Source organism: Monomorium pharaonis, chromosome 9 (genome assembly GCF_013373865.1).
Source record: "Monomorium pharaonis isolate MP-MQ-018 chromosome 9, ASM1337386v2, whole genome shotgun sequence".
Classification (NCBI taxonomy): domain Eukaryota; kingdom Metazoa; phylum Arthropoda; class Insecta; order Hymenoptera; family Formicidae; genus Monomorium; species Monomorium pharaonis.
In genome coordinates this window covers 4746197-4773830 of record NC_050475.1, presented here as the reverse complement: position 1 = coordinate 4773830, position 27634 = coordinate 4746197, and the positions used below count along the sequence as shown (strand labels likewise).

The 27634-nt window shown below is 36.3% G+C and overlaps 1 protein-coding gene across 1 annotated transcript in view; it reads right to left on the bottom strand.

The window, feature by feature from the left end:
• Positions 1-27634, bottom strand: part of LOC105832044 (zwei Ig domain protein zig-8) — a 312677-nt gene that overhangs the window by 19494 nt on the left and 265549 nt on the right. The window contains exons 4-5 of the mRNA XM_028193050.2: positions 22474-22693; positions 16423-16520 (exon numbers count right to left, since the gene is read on the bottom strand). Coding sequence (XP_028048851.1) covers positions 16423-16520; positions 22474-22693 — 318 coding nt within the window. The remainder of the gene's footprint in view (positions 1-16422; positions 16521-22473; positions 22694-27634) is intronic.

Here is a 27634-nt window from a genome sequence, read left to right as displayed (position 1 = left end):
GCGAGTGCATCCTTATATGCACAGTAGACATTACACATAAGGATTAAATATTAATATTAAGGTTTCTCTTCATTCATCTATCTTTTAAGGCATTAATTATATATTGATAATTATTCGCCTTAGTCATCGAAATATGACAATCACGCGGTACTTTGATACTTGAATAATATTCTCGATATTAATATGATTATTTGTCATTAAACAGTTAATGTATCGTATTGCTTTCAATCATTTAAACTACTTAAACTACTTGTTAAACTAATAATTCAAATATATTATTCTACATAATTTGAATAGAAAAATAACAGACAAATAAATAAACCGTACAAAATATCTACTTCAAGATACAATGCTAAAGTCGCCGTCTCGATATGTTCATGAGTCGTTAATCATAGAAGTTAATTAATTGCGCTGATTAATAATAGCGTTTAGAATCTTACGGTACTTGTCGCGATTAGGTTCAAGAGATAATGCGTCAACACATAAAGCTATCTTCCCTGCTCGAGTCACGGTCCGCGAATGATAGCGGTGACCTAGTGCGCGCAGCAACATGCAATACTGAAGAAACACTAACAACGTAATTGTACGATGTAGCATCGATTTGTTGCTACTAGGAAACAGTTAGTACACAGTAAAATAAGTTTGCATTTCAAAATAATTGTGAAACGCGGTTATTCACGCACATTAAAAGCGTTTATTTAAAGAAGATAAAAATTTTACTTTGATCAAGAAAGTGTCCATGTACATTAATTTAATTATTATTTTCTGCAAAACTTCCACGTTTTGAAATAAATGAAATTATGTGATTTTAATAAATCAAGAATTTTTTCCTCACAATTTTAATGAATCAAGAAAATGGAATTAAACCGTTATGAAAAATGAGAGGACTCATTTTGCTGTATTCTTAATTTATTAAAATCATGCAATTTCATTCCTCTCGAGATGTAAAAATTTGAAAAGGTAAAATGATAATAACGAAAATTATATAATTTTCACTTTTCAATTACAACATGAATCTTAAAATTTAAATTTAGTATTAATTTAATATAATTTAATAATCTCTTTTGAATATGGAGAAAAAGAGAGACAGAAAAAGAGGAAGAGAAGCAAGCAATCATTTTAATTTTTATATAAATAAAAATTAAATAAAAAAAAATGTGAAAGTAATATAAAATTTACCACAAACACAACTTGTCAATATCAGCTGGCTGTTATGTAACCAAAAGACAAGATCAACCGAGCAGTAAAAGTCAATATCACTTCAAGTGTAAAAAATCAATAAGAGATGACAGATCGGTACGCATGGAATTAAACACGCCGAATAATTTCATTTATATAAAGAGAGAGATATTTAAAGAGAGATTGTAAACTTTTCAGAAAAAATCTTGATACAGTAACACCTACTTCAAATTCCCCGAGGTATCTGCCATTAAAGTTTTTTTTTTCTTAACGACCAGTTACTCCGTAATCAGCTTAACTAGGAGTTTTCAATGCCGTCTGCATAAGAGCGGATCTGCGATTCGGTTGGGAAAGTTTCCGATCCGTTCTTTTCACGCGCGGTGATTTTTAGAGAACGATCGCGCACGAGCGACCGAGCGAGCGTCGAAGCGCCAACAGCGAATGCTCCTGGGAAATCGGTAGGATATTGAGAGCAAGATCGAGTAAACAAGCTACTATTGAACGACGGTCGGGAGAAATTAGCGAAGTTGCGCGAAGATTTAAATAAAGCATCCGCGAAGAAAATGAAGGGACACGAACTTTCCACCCCCGCTATCCCCGTCGATTTCTTTCCGCCGCGCCGGAAAGTTCCTTCTTTTTATTTTTTAAATTTTTTTTTAGAAAAGCGAAGAAATAAATCTCGGAACTTTCTTAATGGAAAAGTGAAAAAAGATTAGAAGGCTCGTGATAACGTTAAAGAGATCCAAGTACGCACAAGGCGCTCAGTGCGGTCTGAGAAGCTTATCCTCGCTCTGTGTGCGTAGTTTACGAAACTTTTTTTAAAGTTTGGTAGGTGCGAAATGTCGCTTGTTTCTATTTATTTTCTTTCTCAAAAGAAAGATGCATAAAGATCCGTAGAATATAAATAACTTTTATATTTTCTTCATTGTGTCTCTAAATAATTAGTGCTCTGCTTTCTTAATAAGAAATGTAGGAAGAAGATAGAAAAAGGAGGTCTTTATCCAATTATTTTTAAATAATGTTAAAAATGTTACAAAGATAGCGACAATTTAATTAATTAAAACGAAAGGAAAGGAAGACAAATAGCAAGTATTCTTTATTTGCAACTCTTATTCTTTCTTTAGAATTTTTATGGAACAAAAGCAAAACTCTAAATGAGATAATAATAATTATTTTAAAATAAAATAATATCAAAACTAAATTACTCAGCAAAATAAATAGATAAAAAGCCAACAATTGAATGCACTTTAATGATGAAGGTGTCATGATTGAACTTTACAAAATCGTGATATTAGATTGTATATCGAAGAAGCAGAGCCAGGACGTAATTTCGTTTCTAATTTACGGGACGGGATACAAAGGGTGCAGCGATTTCGCCGTCATTTCTTTTCCTTTCGTCGGAAACAAACACCTGGAAACTGCTACGTGGGCGAGGATTCCCCGCGGGGGATGAACAGCGGGATATCGAAATCAAATCAGCGGCGATGGCGGACAAGACGCGAGGCGAGACGAGCACGTAGAGAGCGATGCCTCGAAGAGAGCACGGAGGCGATCCACATGTAGTCCTGCGATTCACACACATTCTGAAGTAACTTCGTGACGAGGAGGACCCGCGCTGTCTCGAATCTCGAATCGTATTATGAGAACCCGCACGTTCCTGTCCTCGCTCGCTCTTCTAATGGCAGCTGCCCCACGCGGAATTTCGTCCCTTTACTTCCTTCCCTTCGTTCCTCCACCTCGTCGCGTCTGTTCCGCATCTGGACCAATTATGCGGATGGCGGTGTACGTGCGGATTTCGATTCGCCGCGATGGCCCGCGCGCCCCGATATGAGCGATTTTACCTGGGGAATCCTGGGGAATTGGAGAAATTAACGCGACCCGATCTCGTTAAATGCCAGCTCTTCAGATGGAAACTTCGCTTGCCGTTCGTAATTGAAATCTCCGGTAGCTTGCAGTTTCTTCCGTGTTTATAATCTCACAGAAACTAAATTAATGGTTATATCGAATTTTAGCGAGGGAAGTTCATCTATTTGCCATTCCTACTTCATCATTTCTTAAAATTGCAGTGTCGCGAGATATAATTTAACACGCTTCCCGATCTCAGCCGACGGTGCGTCTTCCGCGAGCCGGCGCAACAATTTCGCATTCCCTTCGATTCGATTAATGGAAGCTGCAAGATCGCCCTTTCGGTGGAAAAAGTTTCCGCATCATAGTTCAGTTTCGATAGGATCATCGGCAAAATTAGCGGAGATTGAAGTTTTCGAAGCGGGTCTTTTCCGCCGTGCTCGTGCCATAACTGCCGTTCGCAATTTTTCGCTAAATTTGTCTCGACCATTACGATGGCGAGTCACCGAATCCCTTCTCCCCAGCCGCCGCAATTTCTAAGACAAATCTCGAAATTACCTCCCTGGCGCGAATCAACGTCTTTTGTTAGACGAACGGTTTTCCCACCTCAGCTCGAGCTTAACTCGCCAACGAGCGAGCGAGCGAGTTCCCAAGTGCGACAGTAAAATTATAACCTTCTGAGATGCACTTTGAGAGTTAACATGACCCTATGCAGTTCGCCTAACTTTCGTCTTGCTTAGAAAAAGTTTCATGCGTCAACTGTTGCGCAAATAGCAGAGAGATAGATTTGCTTAACTTAAATTACATCAACTTGTGTACAACTTTTGGATAAGGCCTTTTAATGTGATTCTCGAATAAAGCGAAAAATGAAGGATGGTGTAGCTGAGATGGACTTCTCAATATCGCAAAAATTAATATCACCACGAGAGCGCCGAATTTTTCGAGAGCGATCCGCTATCCGCGTAGTAAAGGGGCCGCCAGTTTCGATCGGTAACTTTGTAAAGGTAATCTACCCGGGTTTTAGTGCCGTGTAATAAAATCGTCGCAGACCGTTCCGTTTCGTGCGCGGCGGCGCAATTTCGCGCGTCGAATGAATCCCTCGGAGGAGAGAGATATCGCTTCGGCGAGCTCTCGGTTTCGGTAATGCAACTCGCGTTGCATCGCAACCGAACGGAGTAAAGCCCGCCCGAAGTACGATCGTCCGTCCACAGCGATCGTGAAACCATCGAGAGCATCGAATATGTTTGCAAACGATTACGCGCGAACCTTTTTCCTCTTTTTTTTTCGGATCGCGTTCGGATTCAGCCGTATGGTACGCGTGAACGACACAGGGAGTGACAGAGAGTTAAAAAAAAAGTCTGCGAGATTGTCTTCAGCCTGGACATTTATGGGTTTTATTCAACTGACGTTACAAATACGTGTTTTGCGGCAAAAATGATGTACACTGTATTCTTCATCATATTGCAGATCTGACGTAATTCAATCTGATTTGATCCGCAGTGATATTCTGTGCCGTATCGGAACGACATTTGTCAATATCTTATGTCAATGATAAATATCTCCTGCGATATTTCTCATTGATATAATGACACAATATTCTTTTCAATAATCGAAAAATTCGCAAGTCATTATTATCTTGCGCGAGGTTAATAGTTAAGCTAGGATGGAGTATTTTTTTTATCAAACTTGGATAAAAATATACACCTGCAAATATTTTTACTTATATATTTTGTAATAAATTATTTGTATACTTGTTCTATTTATTTTTGTAAAAAATATGTAATTAAATGTATACTGTGTGTAATAACCTTTTCCTCATTTTCTAACAGTGCGATCTATATTTTACAAGCTAAAAGAATTTAGAAGTGATTTTGAACTAATTTTGTATCTAAGTAATAAAGTTGTACTATTGTTAAAAATTACTTATTTCTCTTCAAATATGCCCAAGAACAAGTTTCACTGAGAATGACAAATCAATTTTAATAAAGGTAACATCCGAGATAACGTGATGATTATTCACCTCGATGTAAAATTAATATAAATACAAAAAATATCGAGAATGAAATGTAGTGTCGCCACATTTAGGTTAAATGCTTTCCTTGTAAAAAAAAAAAAAAGAAAACTAAACTGATGGAAGCAGATACCAAAGAATATTCCATGCAGCAATTCAGTCGCATTACACGTTGGGAGCATAATTAATTTTACGTGAGAATTATTTTACGAGATCTCTGAAAAATGTTATTACTCCGCGCGCCGGCCTGGCCGTTGGTAGCTTCTAGGAGTTCGTACGAAAACATCTCGTTCCGGGCGGAATATGTAGAGCACGGTGCGCCCGGCGGCGACGTTATACTTTAGCCGCGGATAAGACTTTAATTAAACGAAAGGTAATTTGCTTAAGTGAGTGCGGTGCGCTCTTTTCAAGGAGCGCGCGTACATCTCGGGACAAATACTGTCGCGCGCGGTTTCTTCCCGGTCTGCGATGACGTGTGCAAAACTCGACGCCCGCTAATAAAATGAAAATTTTATTCCATTTACACGTTCTTTCTCATCCGCGCGCCGCGGGTTTTGTTCCGTTTCTGCGTAAGAATATTCATGAAGGTCTTCACTTCGCGACTTAATCGCGTTCCCGTAGTTAAGGGATGATGTTTAACGCACCAGAACGCCTATCTGATCCGATCCGCTGGAGAAATATCTTCTAATTACTTACATATTTTCCTTACGGTGTAAAATATAAAATACCTTCAACTTTTCAATGTCGCCTATTTCACTATGATTTTATTATGTTTTGCGTAATCTTAAATCGGTTAAAATTCATTCAAATTATATCTTTAGTTTCTAAGAGTACACAGAACGATCGTTAATATCGCGAAAAAGTGTGAGGTAGTACCTTTATCGAATTTAAAATCGGTCTTCCGCCATTATCATCGCAAATCTTTTCTTCTCCGGCTGCTGAAACGCCCGCTTTTCTACCAGCCTCGTCAGCAATGACGGAAGAATGTAAGCAATATTTTGCATGTAACGGCGGGCGCGGAGGAGAGTAAGCAATATATCCCGCATGAATATATTTTGTTGACTGACCGCAACGATACGTCAGGCTGGAGTTTCAACCGATGCGGGAGCCTCGAGGCGCGCCTCTGATATCGGAAGTATTTCGAGTACTTGGAGGATATTGGATACCCAAAAGGTAGATGTATACAACGTCTCGAATTACAAGTAGCTCCGGGATTTCGAGAGACGCATCCCGATGCGCCCCTCCCGTATGCATTACTATTGAAATACCGCGGCAAGTGTTGCGTCCATTCTAAACGTATGCGCGTTTCACCTTTAAATTCGCATCCCCTCCTCCATTCGCGTAACCGATCCGCGTAGAGTTACGCAATAATTAAGCAGTTCATTAACGGAGGGAGGTCAAATGCGATCGTAAATTGCGTGCTCGCAGATTTTTCGCATCGCCGAAAAATATCGGATAACGTTATTGAAGTAAGTATCAAGCTGTCAATTAGCTTACAACTAGCAGAAAATTGAAAATGGATTTTCTGTTTACACAAGCAATTAACGTACGTGCGTCGTCGTCTCCCTTCTTCTACGCGTTCTTTTTAATACCTCTTTGTTCTTGACGACAATCTTGTATGAAAAAAAAAAAAAAAAAAAGAAGAAGAGAGCCCCTTCCCGTATTTATCGTAAGCCAAACGAGGTGAGAATTGTTGAAAGAGATAACTCGGGCGTGACGCCCTTGGAATACTTAGAGGGTTAAACGTTGCTCGTGGCGATCGTAACGTATAGTGCAAGATGCAGCATGCGAGATCAGCAGGAAATGCTTGGCGAAGTGCCTCGTAGATATGAGAGAGATAGAGAGAGAGAGAGGGGGGGGGGAGGGAGGGAAGACAGAACATCACGAATGTTGTCACGTCGAGGATGGAGGTGACGATTGTGTAGTGACGATTGAGATGCTGCGGTAGCAGCTACAACTCAATCCATTGTCGGATTGCATGTTTGACTGATCGGATGTGTCGACTTGAGGATGAAAGAAAAACGCTTCCTCCGCCAAAAATCAATATTCCACAAGAGAGGGACGTGATATACAGTTAGAAGAAAATACGTATGTATGCAAGTTATTCCGAGCAACTTTTTCTCAAAATCGTCGAACGTTCGTGCATGTGCGAGCGTTCCGACGAGTGTCATTGTCGTTGCCTGACCCTTCAGACGATCCTAAGGAGAGAACGCCACCGGGTCCTTGGGCACAGGGAAATGTCCGCCCGACACACGCTATCCGTTTAGGCGCCATTGAAAAACTTTGTAGTCACAGAGCGGGTCCTTCCTCTGCGACGCACAACCGGAAAAGCGCGACGACCCCGCGGGACAAAGGCAACGCAGGGAGTTGGATAAAATTGGAACATGGCAAACTGGATCGACGACTACGTCATTTGGCTGCCTCCGTATAGGTATTCGTGTCTCGCGAAATATACGTCCTCCAAGAGCAAGCGGCGGAATGGAGCGCAAGTTTGACTATAAAGGGCACTATGCTCCCCCCCCGGACTTTTATCTATTTTCATTTCATTACGCGCGAACTGTCTCCGACATTAGCGATCTCATTCCGAAATTCGTTAACGCGGGGCTCCGGCCAACGCTGCGGTCGATACATCTAATACAACGCTGCCCGTTATCCCGCGATTATCCCGCGCGATCTCGCGCACGCCCCCGCGGTTAATCCTCGCGGATCGAGCCACGCGGCGGGGTAACGGCGCGCTTTTTATATTCCCGCGGTATACGATTAATCTGCTTTAAAGTAGAAAAGATAAATCAAGAAGGCGAGATAAATGGGTGTCGCTAGTCAAGGGAAGTAATAAAAATTACGCGGGACGGGTAGCCCGAGCGCGTAGAGGAAAGAAGATGTGGATTCGCGCGCGACTCCGGCGAATTCTCGATTAAAACTTTTTCCGCGGGGAACAACGCCGAATAAAAGTACCGCTCTCGCGTATATATCCATCCCGGCGAAATGATCATCGGATACATGCGGTCGGTGCAGTTCGAAATAATTAAAATAATTCACTCTTCCGTGATTTTTTTTCTCAATTCCCGCTTCCGCTGCAAGCGCGACTTCCTATAAGCTCTCCCTCTCTTGCCTCCTCTTCCTGATTGTTCTCTCATTAAACGTGTCATTATAATAATAGCTGCAATTTCCGCTCGTAATGGTTGAAAATCTCGTGTCTCTTGAAAATAGAAATTTCATGGATTGGCATACGAGCTGTCAGAACGAAGCTATCGGAGCTTGAATGAATTCGCGTAGATTGAAAATGGGCAAGGGAGAAGGATTATAATACCATTGAGTGGAGTGGGAAATAATTACTGCGCTTAAGGCACTGCTATTACCTCATTGCGTCACATAATAACTGCACTTTCAATTTCGAAAATTAATTTCTTAGGTGGAACATATTCCGTTCTCTCGATTTTCAAATAGGAAAGAGACGGCTTTCTTAAGAGCTTTCCAAACAAAGAAGAAAAAGGAAAAGACAGCTGCATAACAGAAGAAAATAGTAATTACAATCGTATTAATAATTAAACTCTTTGTTTGAATATAGATTCTTACAAAGTGCAGATTTATAAACATTAATTATCTGTTTTTGATATACAATATGTTTTCCACACAGAAAAAAAGAATATTCTTATTTTGACAATATCTCCAATTTCAAAACGGAAATCTTGAAATGAGATTATATCGCGTTAAATCAAAAAGATTTACTCGAATAAAGATTTATTTCAAAATTTTATATAGCTTAACCAAGAAAATAATATTCTTGTTATTTAGAACTAATTTTCTTGAATGGAAAAAAAATATTGGATAGGAAATACTACATGTTTAAATCGAAGATTATAATTTTCTTAGAATAAAATTATCAAAACAATTCTATCATATTTTTAAAATAATATATATTTATAGTATTGAAATAAGATTATAATATCTTGAAATTCAAGATTTTCAAATTCTTCTAAGAAGATTATATATTGTTGCTTATACGAAACAAGAATCGCGTTAATTTGAATACGTAAGTTTCAGTTTGAGAATAATTTTTTTCCGTGCACGTATGTCCAAAAATGAATATAAAATTACTAGAATATATTATGTAGCAAAAAAAAATAAATTTTTTTTCTGTTAATTGCATTCGCTTTCGGGAATCGCAAGCACATGCAAAACAGCATGCGTTTATTACACGATCTAATTATCGTAGTCTGGCTACGATCTTGTTAACAAAAGTGGGCAAATGTTAAATAGCTAGGGAAAGAAAGGTGGGAAAGTAATATTTGCCGGAAGATCACTATGAATCATTCCAGCAACTGCTTTCTCGCGTAACGCAAAATCCCATTAGCCGTGTGGTCTGATCCCCGTGTGTTCTGTGGTGTTAACTCTCGCATTTACATATGCGGTGCAGGAAGCGTGGCGAACGAAAGACGTCCAGCGAAACGGACGTGCAGTAAATTACGACGAAATCTAAAACGAGAAGGCGGCGTGATAAATTAATTAGCCGAAGGAATTAGCACGCGTTCTCTCGTATCAACCTGTTTGACGAATCTCTCATTTGACTGTGAGATTTTCACAAAAAATATCCTTTTTATCTGTATTTCTATATGATTATCATTTCGACGATTTTACTAATCGCCCATCAATTATCTCGAAATTTTAAACACGACAATTGCACGACTGTCTTAAAAACGTGCGTAATGCACAGTCATTATAGTTGGAACGTTCGTACGTGTAATTAATTGGAAGCAATGGTGTCAATGACTTCACACAGTAGTGGTAATATACACGTATAAACCTTAGTGTTAATAAACTTCGGCTCGTATGTATCGTAACTATCTGGCGTTACCGCACAACTTTGACAATCGTTTGTGGCCTGGACTTTAGTTTATCGAGCATATAATGCGCGACAGATTGTACTGTCGCTCGGACATCACAGCAGATTCAAATGCGAACCCGTAACACGTCAGTTATGTAAAGCTGATTCACTAAACCGCGCGTTAACAAACTTTGCATACACGAAATTATTGCATTTCCTTTTAATCTGCAGAATCTCTAAATAAAAAGTTATATAAGCAATTATTCTTGTTAATAAAAATGTAAATAGATATTGAGTAACAGCTTTCTATTTTATTGTATATTTTTCTATAACACCCCTCCCCACACACAAAATTCTATTCTTTAAAATCTCTCTAAAATGAAACGTCACTCTAAAAAAATAATAATTGCTCGTGCAATTATTTAAATAATTTGTCGCTTTAATAAAAGTCTAACCATTCCTATAATGTGATCATGAATAAATTCTAACTCTTATAACAAATCACTCGAAGAATTGTTCAATTTTCATTGTATGAGATTTAGAGAATATAAAAAAGTATCAGCAGACAATAAAATTAAATATCATAGCCTTAAATATTGAGATTCAATTTTTAAAGTTCAAATATTTGTTTAACCTTTGTTAAAAAAAATAATGTAGAAAGTTACCGCTGTGTGAATAAATTTACCGAAAGAAAAAAACATTGGTGATTCGAGTATTTTTCCGTATTTTCTCGTATTTTCCTTTGTGATCGTAATTGTTATGTAAAAAATGTGTTTTCGTTTAGATTCAAATTTTATTTCCCTGCATTGCGATGAAACTCGTGAATGAGTATCAATTGAAGTGAGTAAATTTATTTGTTCGTTATGGTAAGAATTAAAGTTTCAATTACAAAAGGCATTACTATTCAAGATGCGGCTGTGCTCTGTGGGATTGTATTATGGCGATACGGGACCTGTAGTGGCATTTGTTACACGAAGCGAATTGTGGAAAACCTATTACAGCCTCGATCCGATGTACATACATACTTGGTGGTTGTGAACCAAGAGTTCTCAAACTGTGTAGTAGATAGCAATGGCGCTTACAATTAGTGGAGTCATTTACCCATTATGTGATTTTAATAGGCTATAATGCTTCCTTGTCCTCTCTCTCTCTCTCTCTCTCTCTCTCTCTCTCTCTCTCTCTTTCTCTCTCTCTCTCAATCTACGTAAATTGTTTCAATTGAAACATTTGTAGAGAGAAATAAGATTTTCTTCTTAATTCAAAGTATACATATTACACATGACTTTATACGTAATTGACTAGATGTCAATTAAAAAAAATAAAGTTTCGAGTCTTTGTCAGTTGATATTCTATTTTCTACCTCAATGCTCTTCAACTCATCAAACTTATTTATTATTAAAAATAGATAAGTTTTTCTCCAGTCCATGGCACTTTCACTGTTATGTATTTTTAATAAATGCCAGTGAACGTAGAACTTATGTGTCAAGTTTAAAGCAATCAATCGTACATGACACTTACAATGTACTCACAATAAGTTCGTCGACCGAAGAGCAGCCAAGAGAACCGAGAACGCGCGAGTCCATATAATCCGGATTAATCCAAATTTACGGGAGTTAATGTGGCGGTTACGGTTTACCCGATGTTGTACCCGAAACTCAATTTAATTATAATCACATGTCCCGTAATAAGAAATTGCGCGTACGTTATAATCGTTATACTGAACACTCGAGATTGTCCCGGGCTTTGAGCTTTTTCACGTACTCACTGCTTGTCACGAATAATGCCACGAATAAATACATAAATGTGAATCACTTTATTGCCAACAAGCGCGAGAGCGTGAATTAGTAATAAACGGATAAGTAATTTCTTTAGAGGCATGCAGTATAACGGAGTCGAGTTTTACGCTCCTGTTAAACGAGCTACCGTTATATATTTCTTGTGATATGATAATGGTAGCTTTTTTAACGGCAACCCGGTCGTGTCGCATCGATTCTACAAGTTAGTAAGACTCAGCTACATCGAGAGCAAAAATCGAACTGATCATGCGTTAATTCTTCATCCTCGCGCGAATCAAATTTATTTGCATTTCCTATCTGCGCGTGTATTGCGAAAATTCTGTGTATTTGGTGCAGCCGAAGCGATCGATATTGAAATCGTACGAAACGGAACGAGCAAAGCATCAAAAATCTGTTCAATGGCTAGACGTATAACGTTTAACGGATGCATCGATGGATCAATAGCGATCTTCTATTGACGATCGTGTTTGCAGAAGTGAAACTTTTTTGCGCAAGTGGATACACCAAACGAAAATTTGTCGATTCGCTGATCTGTCGATGTCGAAGAGTGAAAGAATTTTGTGCTATATAAAACGCGGGTAGCTTTAAACGGTTCAGCGTAAAGTAATTAACTTTCGCGTTGATAAAAATTATCAGTTACGTCAAAGATTGATTGAACAATGCGATTCTATTGATATGGACGTCGTCGTCGCTATCATGTGAGAAAAATTCAATTACCATGTGCGCAAAACAAAGCCGCAGTTTATATAATAATCAACAACAAAACAAGAATAACCAAATTGCAATTTCACCGTATTTTTTATACATGATATGATAATATCATAAAAAACATATTTTCTTTTGAAGAAAATAAAGGATTTTATAAAATAAATGTTTCGAAAACGAATAAATTGTCTACCATTAAGAAAACAGAACCTATAAAGTTTTAATTTGTACGTTTAACAAGTACCTTTTATCTTTCATGAATACGCATATTGCAGCGACAAAAAAAATGAAATTAGAATTCAAATACAATGATTGCAATACCACTTTTGTCGATAATCGATTACTCATTCGATGAAGAAAAAAATCGTCGCTGCGATAATAACGTACGTGCGAGTTTCCTCTCATTCCGCATGTCTGCCGCATCTAATTACTTGACATGTGCGCGAACTGTCAGCGAACTCCGCGCGTTTGCATTCAAAACGCACCTTATAACCGTTCGAACAAATTCGCGAATTATTCAGTGCGGCACGGCTCTCTCACTCGTCAATTTCCATGTAATTGACATTTCATGCTGATTCCCTTGAGCAGCAGTTGGAGTTTTCACGCAAAAATCATTAAACGCGCACCCATTTAACGCAAATCTGCACGGTGTAATGAATAACAGAGAGAGGGAAGTAATTTTCGGTAACGATACAAAATGAAATACACACTAACCAAAGTTTGTATTTTACTAAATTGCGATCATAAACAGTTTAGATTAATAGTCAGATGATTAGAAGATCTATAAATTCTATCTTATTTTAACTGCGAATTAAAGATTTTCACTAAAATTGGAAATAGTGTTTGAATAAGCGTTAAATTTTACGTAAGATTTTAAGTAAAATGCACTAAAAGATACATAACCATGGGATAAATACCATTTTTTCACTGTGTTGTGCGAAATCGAAGATATAAATTACATGTACGTCAATTTCTTTATGTATAATTTTCATTAAACAAACATGCGCAAAGTAATATAAAACGTATCAAAATAATAAAAGAAAAAATTACTTCAATTAATTGCAATTACAAGTTCCATTAAATACATCTGCAGTTTCACTTACAGTTATGATAAAAAGAATAAATATAATTTTTATTACGACTTAGCACGAATCGATCGAACGTCATCATGACCGCATAAAACATTCAATAAGCGATAAAAGTCAAAGCAATAAAAATTTTCATCCTTGCGCATGAAGGCGCAAATAATAAAGGAGTTTTAACGAGTGTACATAATTCCCATCCGACTATAGATAAGTCAAACGTAAAAACGAGTTATTGTCTTCTTTTTATAAGTAGTTGGATTCTGATCGAATGGGCACGTGCATCTAAGAGCGCCAAGCAGAAATATCTGGAAAATTGCTTGCACGCCATATCGTATAGACCAGCGATTCGCAAATAAAAGCTCATAGAGGTACATCAGTACAGCGGCACAAAAAATTCCATCGACTCCATCGTATCTATTTTAATTCACCTGAGTAAACAACAGAAATATTTTATTTTTTTAACGGAACGAGTTTTAAAGTCTCTCTATTGGCCTCTATAAAAAGAATTGTTTTTCGAGGTAAAACTGGTTGAGAACCATTGAGGCAGAGAATGGTCATTGTAGTTCGACTGTACAGTGCAAGTTGCATACAGGTTTAATCAAATAGCAGCTATGCTTAGGCAGTAAAACGCTTTATTATTATGTCTTCGACAATGCACATAACAAAGACGTCCGCACATTAGTTACGCTTGCATTAATGTAAAACACGCGCGTTATATTGTTTTGGTCATTCCGGAGTACGCCCGTTGAAATACGCTTGTTTAACGATCGGTGATACCGTAAATTTCCAATTGCCATGCATAGCTGCGCGATACATTCGGAATAGAATGTCATATGTATAAAAATGACCAAATAATATCTCTACGTAATTAGATTATTTCAATCTAAAAAGAGGGGGGAAATAAATTTCTATCACGTATTATCGTTATTGTACCGCAATATCAATATCTATCTTTCCTGGCATCTCGATCTTTAAAAATAAAATATTTCATCTATCTCATTAATATTCAATTATTACTTGTGATCTCATTGTCGTGTATTATATTACCAATCTTGATATCAATATTGATTAATCGGCAAATTTGTTTGCAATCGTTTCAATTGTTATTTAACCTCATCCGCTTTAAACGCTGGCAAAACGATATTTCATGTAACATCGAAATTTCGCTGGCAGAGAATCTCGCGTGCTCCTTCGGATTTATAATAAGAAGCACGAAATAATCACGAGCGGGTCCGCGTGGCTTGTTACAGAAAAATATCCGTTACGCATACAGTACGTGCTCCGGGATGCAACTCTGGGAATAGTATCCTTCGGGAATTCAGCTGGATGAAAAGACCACCGCTGAAAAGGCGGGTGGACGCCGGATGGGTCGAACCTTAGCAAGGAATTGAATTACGTTTCGCTAGAGCCGACATAACAAAAGAAAGATAATAGTCGGAGGTAAAATGGTATATCAAGCGTAGTTGATGTCAGTGATAGTCTGCCTGCAAATTACAGACTTATATCATCCCGATCTTTCATCTGTCTATTTCTACAATATTATACGATACTTCACATCGATCAGCTTGACAAGAACTGTCAAAAAAAGCTTTCTTTTTTTCATAGCTCTTTTTTGCCAAGTTGATATTCTATAGAGCATACAATCTCGAAGTTGTATTAATAAAAAATATATGAAAAAGATAACGTAATATTATTAATAAATAAAATACGAAAGTTTACTTTACAATTTAATTTGACACTAACATGCAATTAGAAACGATTATATTATAAACTAGTATTGCTTAATTATATAATTGTATATATATATAAATCTTAAAATAATTGCATATTAAGATATAAATAAAAATAATTATAAATAAAAATAATTGGGAAATAATAGCATAATCAGATCAAATCCTTTTTAAATATTTATAACGCAATTGATCATCATTTTCAGTTACGAGCCAGGGGTGAGAAAGTTTTCTCACAATCGACTGTAATTTGAGTTCGATCGCTTATAAGGCCACCAGAGAAATTCGCTTTTTAAACGGCTTGCACGTTCTACCTTTCATCTTTAGGAGTCTTCCTCCAGCTGGATATTACACTTTTTTGTAGTCCCGGCCAGAAAATGCGATGCCGCCGGCGATATCGGGCTATTTTTATACGTCGCCAGACGATCATAAGGCGAACGGAAAAACGTTGACGAAAAACAACAGTTATGCGGACAATAAGCCGACAATGTGCCTCGTGTGTATGATTTACGTTTAGTTCATTAAATCGTCCGGTTTTTTCCAAGCAAAATGGAATTTTCGATGATTTTGATAACATAACTGCACGTATTTATAATTAAAAAAATTATTACACACATAATAAAACATGTGCTACAATAACTATACAAAGATTCACGTTACTTTGCAATAAAATTAGCAAAGTTTTATTTTACAAATCCTTTTTAGTTTTTTATTTCACTATATTTTTTCATAATATCGCCAGCTTCTATTTAAACAAATGTGTGTGTGTGTGTGTGTGTGTGTGTGTGTGTGTGTGTGTGTGTGTGTGTGTGTGTGTGTGTGTGTGTGTGTGTGTGTGTGCGTGCGTGTAAAAAACAGAACAAAAATATAATAAAATAAAATTTGCCTTTGCAAACTCTATCAATAGAAATTCGTAAAATAGAACTCTATCAATTACCGATATAAAAAAATTGATCGATGAGAGAATAGTGGTCACTTCAAATTTAATTTACTTAAGCGCGATCGCGAGAACTGAAATTCATTTCGAACGATCCGACCAGAAGTATCGCTTTAATTTTAATTTCCTGCCCGCACGCGTGCGAGGAGATTAAATCGTCAGTAAAAGGATATGCCATGAGTGAAAGGGTTAATGCACTGTGATAAACAAAGGCCGGGTATATGGTAGCAACCCTGGGATAAGTGATCGACGCATGTACAGGGATTATCTTGTCGCGTGGATCAGTTATGGCATTTCTGATGGACTTACCATTGATCACGTGCACGTTGACACTCGCTCTCTCCGCCACGGTAGGAACGCAACTGTAGTTTCCGGAGTCACTGGGTTTCACATGCGTGATCCTCAATCTGCCGTACAAAAGGTAATATAGATTATTGCTAGGTTGTACGTGGAACGGTGTACATTACAATGCATATCTGATTTGTGTTACATTAAATCGGTTACGGTAAATGCAATATAAATGTAAGATTTGAGAATTTCTAGATAATAAAAATCGCGCAGCTTTCGCAGCATAAAAATATTGTTTTCGAAGAAAACAACGTTTATTGTTATCAGAGAAATACTGCTTGTATTATACAAAGCTACGTCATTTTCACACACGTTATACACGAACAAATTTGCATTTTATTATGTTAGTAATGAATGTTGAACATTTAGGTAACTAGATAAAAGACTCATTTTTCATTTCGTTTTTTCTTCTGCTAAACAGTTTGTCTATGCGTAGCGCGTATCAGCTTAATTAAAAAATGTGATTTAAATTAAAATCAAGGAATATTAATCTTAATCATAAAGAAAAAGGATACAATAAAAGAAGGAGTCACGTATACGGGGCTAGAAAATTACTACTTGGTCGTTAGGGATGCCATGTATGGAAGTAGCTCTTTGAAGCTTACTTTGTGAAGGATTTTCCTTCGTATGCTTTCAAGGAAAAGTTTTTATTTTTCGAGATATAAAAATATGAAATTTTCCTAGAAAATAACAAATGTGAAATAGTAAATATATAAAATATTAAAATAAGTAAGAGTAATTTGTTACTCTACAAATATAATGTAACTGCAACTATGAACACTTACACGTATAATTATTTTACTCATACAATAAGAAGTAATGGATTACTATTCTATTTGCTCATACAATAAAAAGTAAATTAATATTCCATTATTTTTAATAGAATTAAATGTATTCCCAAAAAGACTAATATACATAAAATCCTAGAACTATTATGCTTTCTTCATTTCATAATGTATTTGTATCATAAAATAACTTCGCATTATGGAATATTTAAGAATACTCATAAAATTTGCAACAGGGTCATTATCTTACTATATACGCATTCTACATAATTGTCTTGATGTCGTGTACATTACCGGCGTATAGTTTCGTCAGAGTAGTATAAAGTACAGGATCATATAAAGTAACTAATGATACAACTAACAATAAAGTATCGTTAATTTAGTGATAATTATCCACGACGTTATTAGCGGCAACGATCCAATTACCCATTCTCCTCTTTATATAATGCATCGTATATACTTTTGCCAAAGATATCTTTGGTACGACGTAAATTTTATCACGTTTCAAAATCCCTAAATATGATCTAATAATATATAAGAAAAGAAATATTAATATATTATAATTCTAAAGAAATATCGTAAAATTTGTATTAAAAAAAATTGAAGTATGTGCAGAGTTGCCGAATGCGCGTTAAAGTATTACCACTCAAGTTATTTTTATTTTATTTCTTATTAATTTGTACTGTTAATACACATCTTTTATTAATAAATTAATTAATTATAAGACTTTTAAAATAAAAGTAAAAATATTTAAGTTATTTTGGACTATTTAATATATGCTGTAGAATTATTACAATTTCTACTATCTTGTTATTAAAAAATTTCATGATATCGACTTATCCCAAGTGTCTGCTTTATCAATTTTTATAACCACATATCGTAACAATCGTCAGTTACTCTTCGAGTTTACATTGCGTTCGACCAAACTTCGATCAACTCGTTCAGCAATAATAATTGAGGAAGATAGAGAGAGAGAGAGAGAGAGCTGATTACTTTTTTTCTTTTTCATTTTGTTTGTTAGACGCTTGTTACTGTCACGTAGTAAATTGGATTGATCCGACCGATAGAAATCGGAACTCGTTCAAATTTTTTCTATGTATCGTGTGACGGAAAGCTTTTGCAATTGCGATGAGATCGTAGTTTCTCAAATATGAATATTGAGTCGGTCTGAACGCACGGAATGCAATACAGAGAGCAAATTGCAACCAGACTCGGCGCAGAGACGCATTAATAAACTGCACGGTCGCGTTGCGCTAATCGCGAAAGGGATAAACACGTAATTACGCGCGCGAGAGATAAAGTCGCGAACACGTAAAAGTTAATCGGCAATTTAACCAATTAAACGGTAAACTAGCTGGAAAAGAGACCCGAATATGCTTCGAATGATTCTGCCGCATCAAAATGGAATTCTCCTGGATTGTTTGTTAATCAAATAACAAACTTCTCAAAAGTTTTTACATTTTCATCGTTTTAAGTTCAATAATTATCTTTGTTACACTATCAATTTGAACATATCGAGAAGAAAAGAGTTGCGCTGATTTAACTTGATGCGTCTTCCTCAACGGTTGCGAGAGGAGATACAGATATAAAAGTTTTGAAAAAAGTTTTAATCAATATCATCGGTACAGATTGTCGATACACACATTTATAGTTATCGCCTTTCGTTAACTATTCTCATTGGCGTATCTCGAATGCTGTAAGTTATCGTTTTTAGATAAGAAGCGATATATAGTTTTGCTGGTTACGTAGGTTATATACGTAGGATAGATAACAAGAACGTATAGATAACATTATACGTTATATAACGTCACGTGAAGAAGTTGCAACGCTCCCAACAGATTATCGATTACTCATTTACTTCCTGCATTTCAGTAGTTAGCTTCATCGCGCAACGTCGTAATGCATCGCACTCGTGGGACCAATAACCGCCGCTTAAGCCCACGGTAACGCTGTCCTGCGTGCGGTTAGCGCAATTCCGTGAACCGAATGTACCGCGAAATAATTATTGCGATGCCGTTGTGACGACGAGTCATAACAGCAGACTCGATGGAGTCCAAGGATAATGAAAACGTATAGCGACGCCGGGCTACGCTGCACGACAGTGAACTACTACACTTCGAGCGACAGGAACGTAAGGTAATCTCGACGTGGAAATGAAACGATATCCGATTACATGCTAATATTATCGAGAACGCGAACGATTTATGTGCGCGGAAGTCTCAGGATTGAAAATCGTAGATTAATTTCTCGTTTTAATGTAAAATTTGAACATCTCTTTATGAATACGAATAATATACTATAATTATTATTTTAGAGAAATAAAAATATATCATTGTTATCGAATAATATAATGTTCATGTATACTCCTCGTTTTACATTCTATTATATATTTATAAATTTAAAGTTGACTGATATCAGTCAACTAAATAGAAATGCGAATTGATAGCCACAATTTATCATTTAATCCGTGAATAGTCATCGTATTATTTTGTGTAAACAATCATCTGGGATAATTTTTAACCTCAATTTAAAATTAATTTAAAATAAGAGACATTAAAAAATAATTTATTAAAAATTGAATCCTGGAAGAAATTCGTTTAATTTAAAATATTCGTGCGCACAAATATTTATAAGTTTAGCTTATTTTTGCGTAAAAAAATGTAAAATTATTTCAAATAGGGGTCATGCATTGAATTACATTTATATTTAGCGATTTTTTGATTAAATGGCGCATGCAAAGCGCGCACAATATTATGTTCTAGTTATTAGAAAACAATGAAATATATTATGGTACAGTATAGTATCCATTGTACAGTGATTCAAAATAAAACTAAGTTGTTATATAAAGTTGTTATTATTATATTTGCTCCTGCAAAATAATTAAAAGTTTATTTTTATTATATTTTTGACAATACAAACTGAGTTCCGAAATCTTCGAATAAAAGATAGATATTGATTTTAGATTAGTGAAAAAAAAAATTAGCTGTAACGTAAGTTTTATTTTTCCGACGATAGAATGTATAATAAGAAACGTCCCAAGTGGTTATTCTCGGATTAACAAAATTGAAAATTTCTTTTTAAATTTACCTAACGTTAACGAAATGTGGTCGCGTATGAAAATGTACCATCAATCTTGTCACATCGATGACACTATCACCGTGAGAAACGTCTCGCTCGCAATACTTTCACGTGGTCCTGTTGAATTTACTGAAAGCGGACGTTATGCATGACGGAAGTCGCGGGCCGACAGCTGCGTGACAATTAATTCGCTTCTTGGGCCGCGGTCCCGTAAATTTGCCGGCGCCGTGTGTAACGGCATCGTCGTGACAATCGTCAATCACGTCCAAAAACGGACGCGCGACGTCGCGCAGCGGACACAACGGCGACGATGGCGACAACGGCGCAATATTCGGACCGACACAAGCGACCTGACTGAACAGCCAGGTCGTCCGAAATGCGGAGCATGTCCGATGCGTCTTCACGGTGCGCGAGCCACGTGACAAAGGACCCTGTTGTCTCGGATCTGCCCGGGACAATTAGAATAATCAGACGTCATGCGACGCAACGCCACGGCGGCGTCTCGATGTCTATCCTCTCTCTGTCGAATAACACAATGGATAACTTTATCTCGAGCCCTGATCAGGAAAATAGGGCATAAACAATAACTGTGAAACATATATAGCGACTATTCTCATACCTACACATGTTTTTGAATATATATATTTATCCTTTATTTTAAAGTATATATCTTTTTGTAAATTAAAAAAATTTGTAATACTTTTTTATGTTTTAAAAATAGAAAATAAGAAAAATAAAGATTTAAAAAATAAGAAATAAAAAGGAGATTTTTTGTTGTCTTAGTTTAAATATTAAATTTCTTTTCATTACTATTTTTGTGCTAAATAATAACATCTCTCTCTGTCTCTCTCGTTAATAATATTATAAAAAATGGATTTACATCTAAGTAAATTCTTTTCAAAATATCGAAGTATTGAAAATAAATTAACATGCATATTATTAAACGCGTAAATAAATTTTGAAATTGTGAATTTTAATGGATGAAACAAATTTTCTGTGTGTCACCATTATTACTAAAGCGAATGATTTGATGCGGGTATGAGTATCGTATGTTTTTAAGGCGGCCGGGCTTGTGGAGCCGCGTGGGTATCTCGAAATAAATTAATTTGAGCGTGGGATCAGTTTTTCAAAGAGCCACGACGACGTGTAGGACCTGCGGGACAACCACCCAGCACGCTATTATTTCTCATTATTTCCCCTGGGCGCGGGAGGGGATAAGCGGAGGACCATTTATTTATTTCGCCGGCAGCTCGAAAAAGATATGGTTACACCGTGTGCGATGAAATATTGTACATGCGACAGACGCTTCGATGAAAGGAAAACCGTCGAGGGAAAAAAAAGAGAAATACTTTGATGAAAGACGGCTGGTGAAAGAACTAAAATCAATCGCGTTTGATGAATATTTATCGCGCTCGAAGTCGCAAAAGAAAGAGAGTAGTTGAACCTGATTGACATTATATTTTAATACTTTATAATGTTTTCCAGTTGCTCATCGATCGGGGTTATTTCAACGTGGCGTAAGTATGTTATCGCGCCCTGCGAGCTCTTCGCCGAACAATTTTACAAAATTACGTGCATATCGTTTACGGCGAAGCGCGCGCTCTGTGTAGAATCCAGCTTTTAAAACACGCTACAGCGACGCCATGACAAAAATTGAAATATTTAAACCGCGTTAAAATGTGACGGCCGCAAATATATGGCGCGCGTGATCCTTATTTTTTATTTATTCGACGTATACCCGCCCGACTGGAGCCGGCGTAAAAAATTAAATAGCACTTCGTATAACAATATCACGCGGGTGTGTATACGTTTACGAGAATTTTCTCCGTGCGGAAGCGATGACTCTGAATGTGCGACAAACATGACAAGCTTTTTTTCCCATTTTGTTCATAGCGCGCAAACGAGTTTCGCGTTAACTAAGTTTTTGATATTTAAAATATAAATCGAAATATACACGCTGTGTCGCGAGTGAATGAGATTTATTTATTTAATGTTTATGAGAACAATTGATTATATTGGCAAATTTTGTTCGTTTTCTCTCGCATATTGCATGCCAATTAACGCAACTTATAATTGTTATTGCGCAGAAAATGTTTGAAAAATTAATTTAATTATATAGAAAGCAAATGACTTAATTATTCATTCGTACTTTGACGTGAGGGCGTCGCTCCATTCCGTCTCGACGGTTATGCGGGGCTCCGTTTCGATGTCATTTTCTGATCGCGACGAGGTCACCACTGCCTGATTTCCTCGGTACCAAGCTACCGTTCCCAAATCGTGGGGACCTTGCGACATGAGACATGTCAACGTCAGAAGACTTCCGGTCTTCACGAAGATATCCGACTGGCCCATTATTCTGGCTCGCGCTTCTGCAACAGAAAGCGATTTGAATTTGAGAGATGGGTTAAAGAATAGCACAGTTAGTTTAATTAATTCTAAGTTTTTATATAGTAATAATGATCTTCTTTACTAAAGTATTTAAAAAATGAGCTAAATACAGATCTGAAATAATTTTGTTAATTCATAAAAATAAATTATGAAGAATGTTCCAGCACGATGAGCAAAAAGTTATGACATTTTAATAACCAGTTTAAGCATGCATAGACATTTTGATCTAAAAACTACTTTTCAGATATGTATTCAGCAAAATTTTTACCTTTAACTGTTTAATCAGCTAAGCTTGAAACTTTAATAATTCTTTCTCACGTATTTAACTCACAAATATCGATTAAAGATTCGCTCAGGAAGAATCAAACAAAGTTTAGAAATATTTTGCGCACGTCTGTGCGCGCGCCTGATTGAACAGCTGCACCTGTTACTTTTCACGATAAACGTGCGATTATCCACCGTGAGAGATTTTGCATCGTGAAGAGCGTGAGGGTAATTTCACAGGACGTGGCGAAACATATATGTATAATATAGACACATAAAACAGCAGCATGTGGGAAAAATAAATCGGCGAGAGACAGTTTTAATCATCGGACGTTCGTTTACGCGAGTTTACACGTGTTGCGCCGAACTGTTCGATAAAGCTATATCGCGATGTAATAAAAGGTGCGTGATTAAGTTGAAAAAAAATTGATGGCGAGCCACAGATACGCTATTGCTGGTGCAGCGATGTCCGATTAAAAGCATCGATAATTGATAAAACACGACTCCTATTATATTATGACTGCTTTTATAATAGTTGCACCGGACGAGAGAACGTTTCTATTCTTTATAATTTCGTACAAATACGGCATTGTATATTTATAACCGCCAAATAAACAATACTTTTATCCTTTTTATGGCCCAGCTTTAGTTTTAGCAATATTTCAGCAATATCTTTGTAATGTCTCCTATGATATACCGTTAGCTCTTTCCCAAGGGACCGGACTCTCTCCTACAGTGTATTTTTACACTATAAAACATTTACACGATATTTATTTCTCTGTCTTTCTATTTATAAATAAATTGTAGTTTTATTTATAAATAGTAAACATTAGCGATCGATTTGTAATTGTATCGATGCATCGTCTGCATAAAGAGGCGCTTTAAAAAATGACGGCGATGCATCCCGACGATGTTCGATCGATAAGTCACACAGCACGACTGTCCACCTTTCATTCGATGGATTCTCCTCGTCACGGTTGGCCGTTCGGATTTTATATCACATTGCGATGACCAGGCGCATTCTTGCCGAGCTGTCATCCCCAGTCATAGAACCGCGTTTCTCGATTTTAGGAGGCAAAATGGATGTGTCGAATTTGAAGAAGATGCGTAGCTCGACCTTGCGAAGCGATAAAAAGGGCATTCAAAGGTAAACTATCATGTTCACAAAAAGTAATCAACTTTTGTATCAACGTTACAACATTTATAGTAACTCTAAAAAGCCAATAATATCGAATAAGCAATTGATACAAATAATTTTGTAATGTTATAATAAATTACAAGTGTATTATAAAACAATTAAAGCGTAATGTATATTGATGTATTAATAATTCAATAAGTCTCCATTTATCCGTAATATTTATTGACAATATTTGTCTGAGAGCAAGCTATTCCATTAAATATTATTTTTTTGAAATAAATACAAATTTAAATAGTAAACTTTATATTAAACATTGTTTTGCTACATATCGAAAAAATTATGTAATCGTTGATTTGACACGTTAAGTGTGAAAAAAAATCGCTAGCTATCCGAAATTTCTTCAAACGTTCACTGTTAAGGAAATTCTTGCAGTATTGCGCTATTTCTGTTGCTAGATATCGGCGCCATACCACGCGGGTGTCGCTGACGTTTCAAATATGCTGTCAAGACTAAGAGAGGTAGAAAATCTTCATGACCTCCTTTTGGATCAAGGCGAGAAAAGAAAATCGTGCCACTTTTTAAAATTATGAACCATTTTTTTCACAATAAAACTGTACAAATCCAGTATGGATAAAGATCAATTTTATTGTATTTTTTTTGTGTTTAACTTAGGCTAACGTACCAAGAATTTGATCATACACATTTTTATTGAAAAATATTTATTTGAAGAGCGTATTAAATAACGGTAAAATAAATTAAAAACATTAAACAGATTTTCGCGAGTGAATCTCGTGTTTTAACAAAAACTTACATTTCAAATTTTACGTAAGAGTACAAGTCGTTGAAAGCGATAGACCTTTTCACATCATTTAAATACTTACCGAAAATCTTTTACGAGGTTACAATGAGGTTCGACCAAGTTTTACTGAAAGATCGTTTGTGATGCAAAAGATGCGCTGACCGTATTCCGGCAGGTCTTTTTTTCCGCTTCGAAAGACCATCAGCTTTACATTACGCTGTATTGGAGATTAGTTTCTTTGTGACCCGGTGGCGCATCTATCTCTCGTTTCCTACTGTCTCCTACATGGTGTTTACGCTGTTCTAGATCGATAGTACGACGGTATTTTGTACGGAGCAAGGAAGAAACGATTGTGCTTCTTCAAAGTTTTTATGCGCAATATGTAAACTTGAATTGAAAAACCGTTAATTGATCGTCGTGTTTTCCAAGTAATATAAATCGGTTTTCAACTTTCTTTTTCTTGTAGAAGAAAATTATTGCATAGTAGCAAAAAATTCAGACAAAATTTGAAATTGTTTTTCTCATATAGGGATTTATTATTAATTGATTGATTTGTGATTTTTATGTTAAAGTTCTTCGCGTTACTATTTTTTTAATAATAGTTTGGATATATTTCACGTTCAAGATTTTAAATGTTTGGACCAAAAAAACACGTACTGCAAACGCGATAATATCCGTAATGTTAAAAAAATATTCCTTATGTTATTTTATTTTTTGGCCGACTTTTCATCCACCGAGTAAGATAATTTTAAAGAGGAGAGAAACCTAGAAAGTTGCAGTTGCTTCAATGTGTATCTAATTGCACCCGCGTTACAACTGTCAGATACATAAACACAGCCGGCTGGCGCTAATGGAAGTTCAACGTGGCAAATAATCGATTCCAGTTTGCGGAACATTACGATGATGTAGATTACACGAATAATTCTCAGTTTGGTTACGTATCAACGTCGGCCGGCATACTTGCCAGGATAATTACTTCGCTCAACTTATGCTCACGTTCACTATAATATTGAGTTAAAGCATTTGTGTGAAAGAGAAGATATATATATATATATATATATATATATATATATATATGCGACTATGTATGTTATTTTATTTAAAAAAGAAATTTTTCATTTTCTTAACTAAAGAAGGTTTAATTGATCTTTTGTTCTTATAAAAATTAGAGACCTGTGACTGTTTAATACATTTGAATTTTGATCAAAATGTTTTTAATTCAATTGAATTCAACTGCAAAATGTAACTGCGCGCATACGTATACATTTTATATTATTAATATTTGTATAAGAAATTTTGAATATTTAATATACACAATAAAATATTTAAAAATTTACAAAGTAATCGAATTCGTCCCAAAATGGAAAACATTAAATCGGATTTCATGAGTACTTCTATATTTATAACGAGAGTTATTTTAAATGCTATTTTATTATGTGATTAATTGTTGTCAAACTTCAATAGCATATTCGTTATAACCAACATCATTATACAAAGATATGCAACGCTGTACCTTTCTGTTCAAGACGCATTTCACGATCTCCATTGTAGCTTTGTCTCCTGGTTGTTCATGCACGTGCTTACTATTCACTACTAGTAAGGTGAAATTGTGTCAAGCCTGAGTGTCAGAACAGTAATAGAGAACAGATTCCAATTTACAGCGCGTAGGAACAAGGAGCCCTTAGATGCAGCTAATCCGATGTACGGAACGGCATACACAGATGTATCAGTCGTTTAAGCTGCTTAACGTCAAAGTGACTCTAGATGCCGTCAAGTAGTAGGTTCAAGTGGGTGTAACTTGTTTTATCGTATGACACGTGTTATTCAAACGGCTGCAAACCGTTCATTCCGTTGTGTATTCGCTGTTAAAAGTGCACGACGATATAATACCGATGAGATATCGGTGTAGTAATAGTGCAATGATATATTGCAGTAACAGTACTTTCTGAAAGTTTTCTCAGAGTGTTGTTTCAAGTTTGTTATAAGAAATTGACAGCCAAATTTCAAAAGTTTTCAACAGAAAATTGATATCGGAAAATTGACGTAATCTTATAGCGAATTCGATCGGATTGCACTATAATGCGTGTTAGTGTATCCAATCGAATTCGCTACTAGAAATAACAACATTACGCACTCTGTTTGATATCGATTTTCACATACCGAAAGAGGTTGGCAAATGTTGATTTAGCCGGACACACGCAATGCCTCTCGCCGGAAGTATAGATATCTGATGACTCGACTTATCACTTCGCGACGGCAGATCCCTGAGATACATTTATTTTATCCTCCACGAAATCCTCTTCGTACGGTGAACCAATAAACCGGCAAAGTTCCGCTCAGGCAAGCTGAATCGCGCGAGGCACGGATTGAGTTCTCAGGTATATCTGTCGCGCCCTGCAGTTCGAACTCGTCTCGAACTCGACGTAAAGTCGTGCACAACCGATAGGTAAGTTTTCTTCGGACATCGTTAAAGTTGGAAAAGCAATAAATTCAGCCGATCTCTAATATAAAGCGCTTTCTCAGTTGTCGAGAATACACGGTGGTTGAAATTAACGGTATTTCTGCCACTAACATTGACGAAGATGAGGCTACAAAAATCATTCAACATATAAAAACGACCTTTTTTGCTTAAATGTGCAAATATTGAACCAATTTGATAATTAACATTAATATTGTTTATCAAAATTAATCAAAATTATGTTGATCACTAGATATTGATAG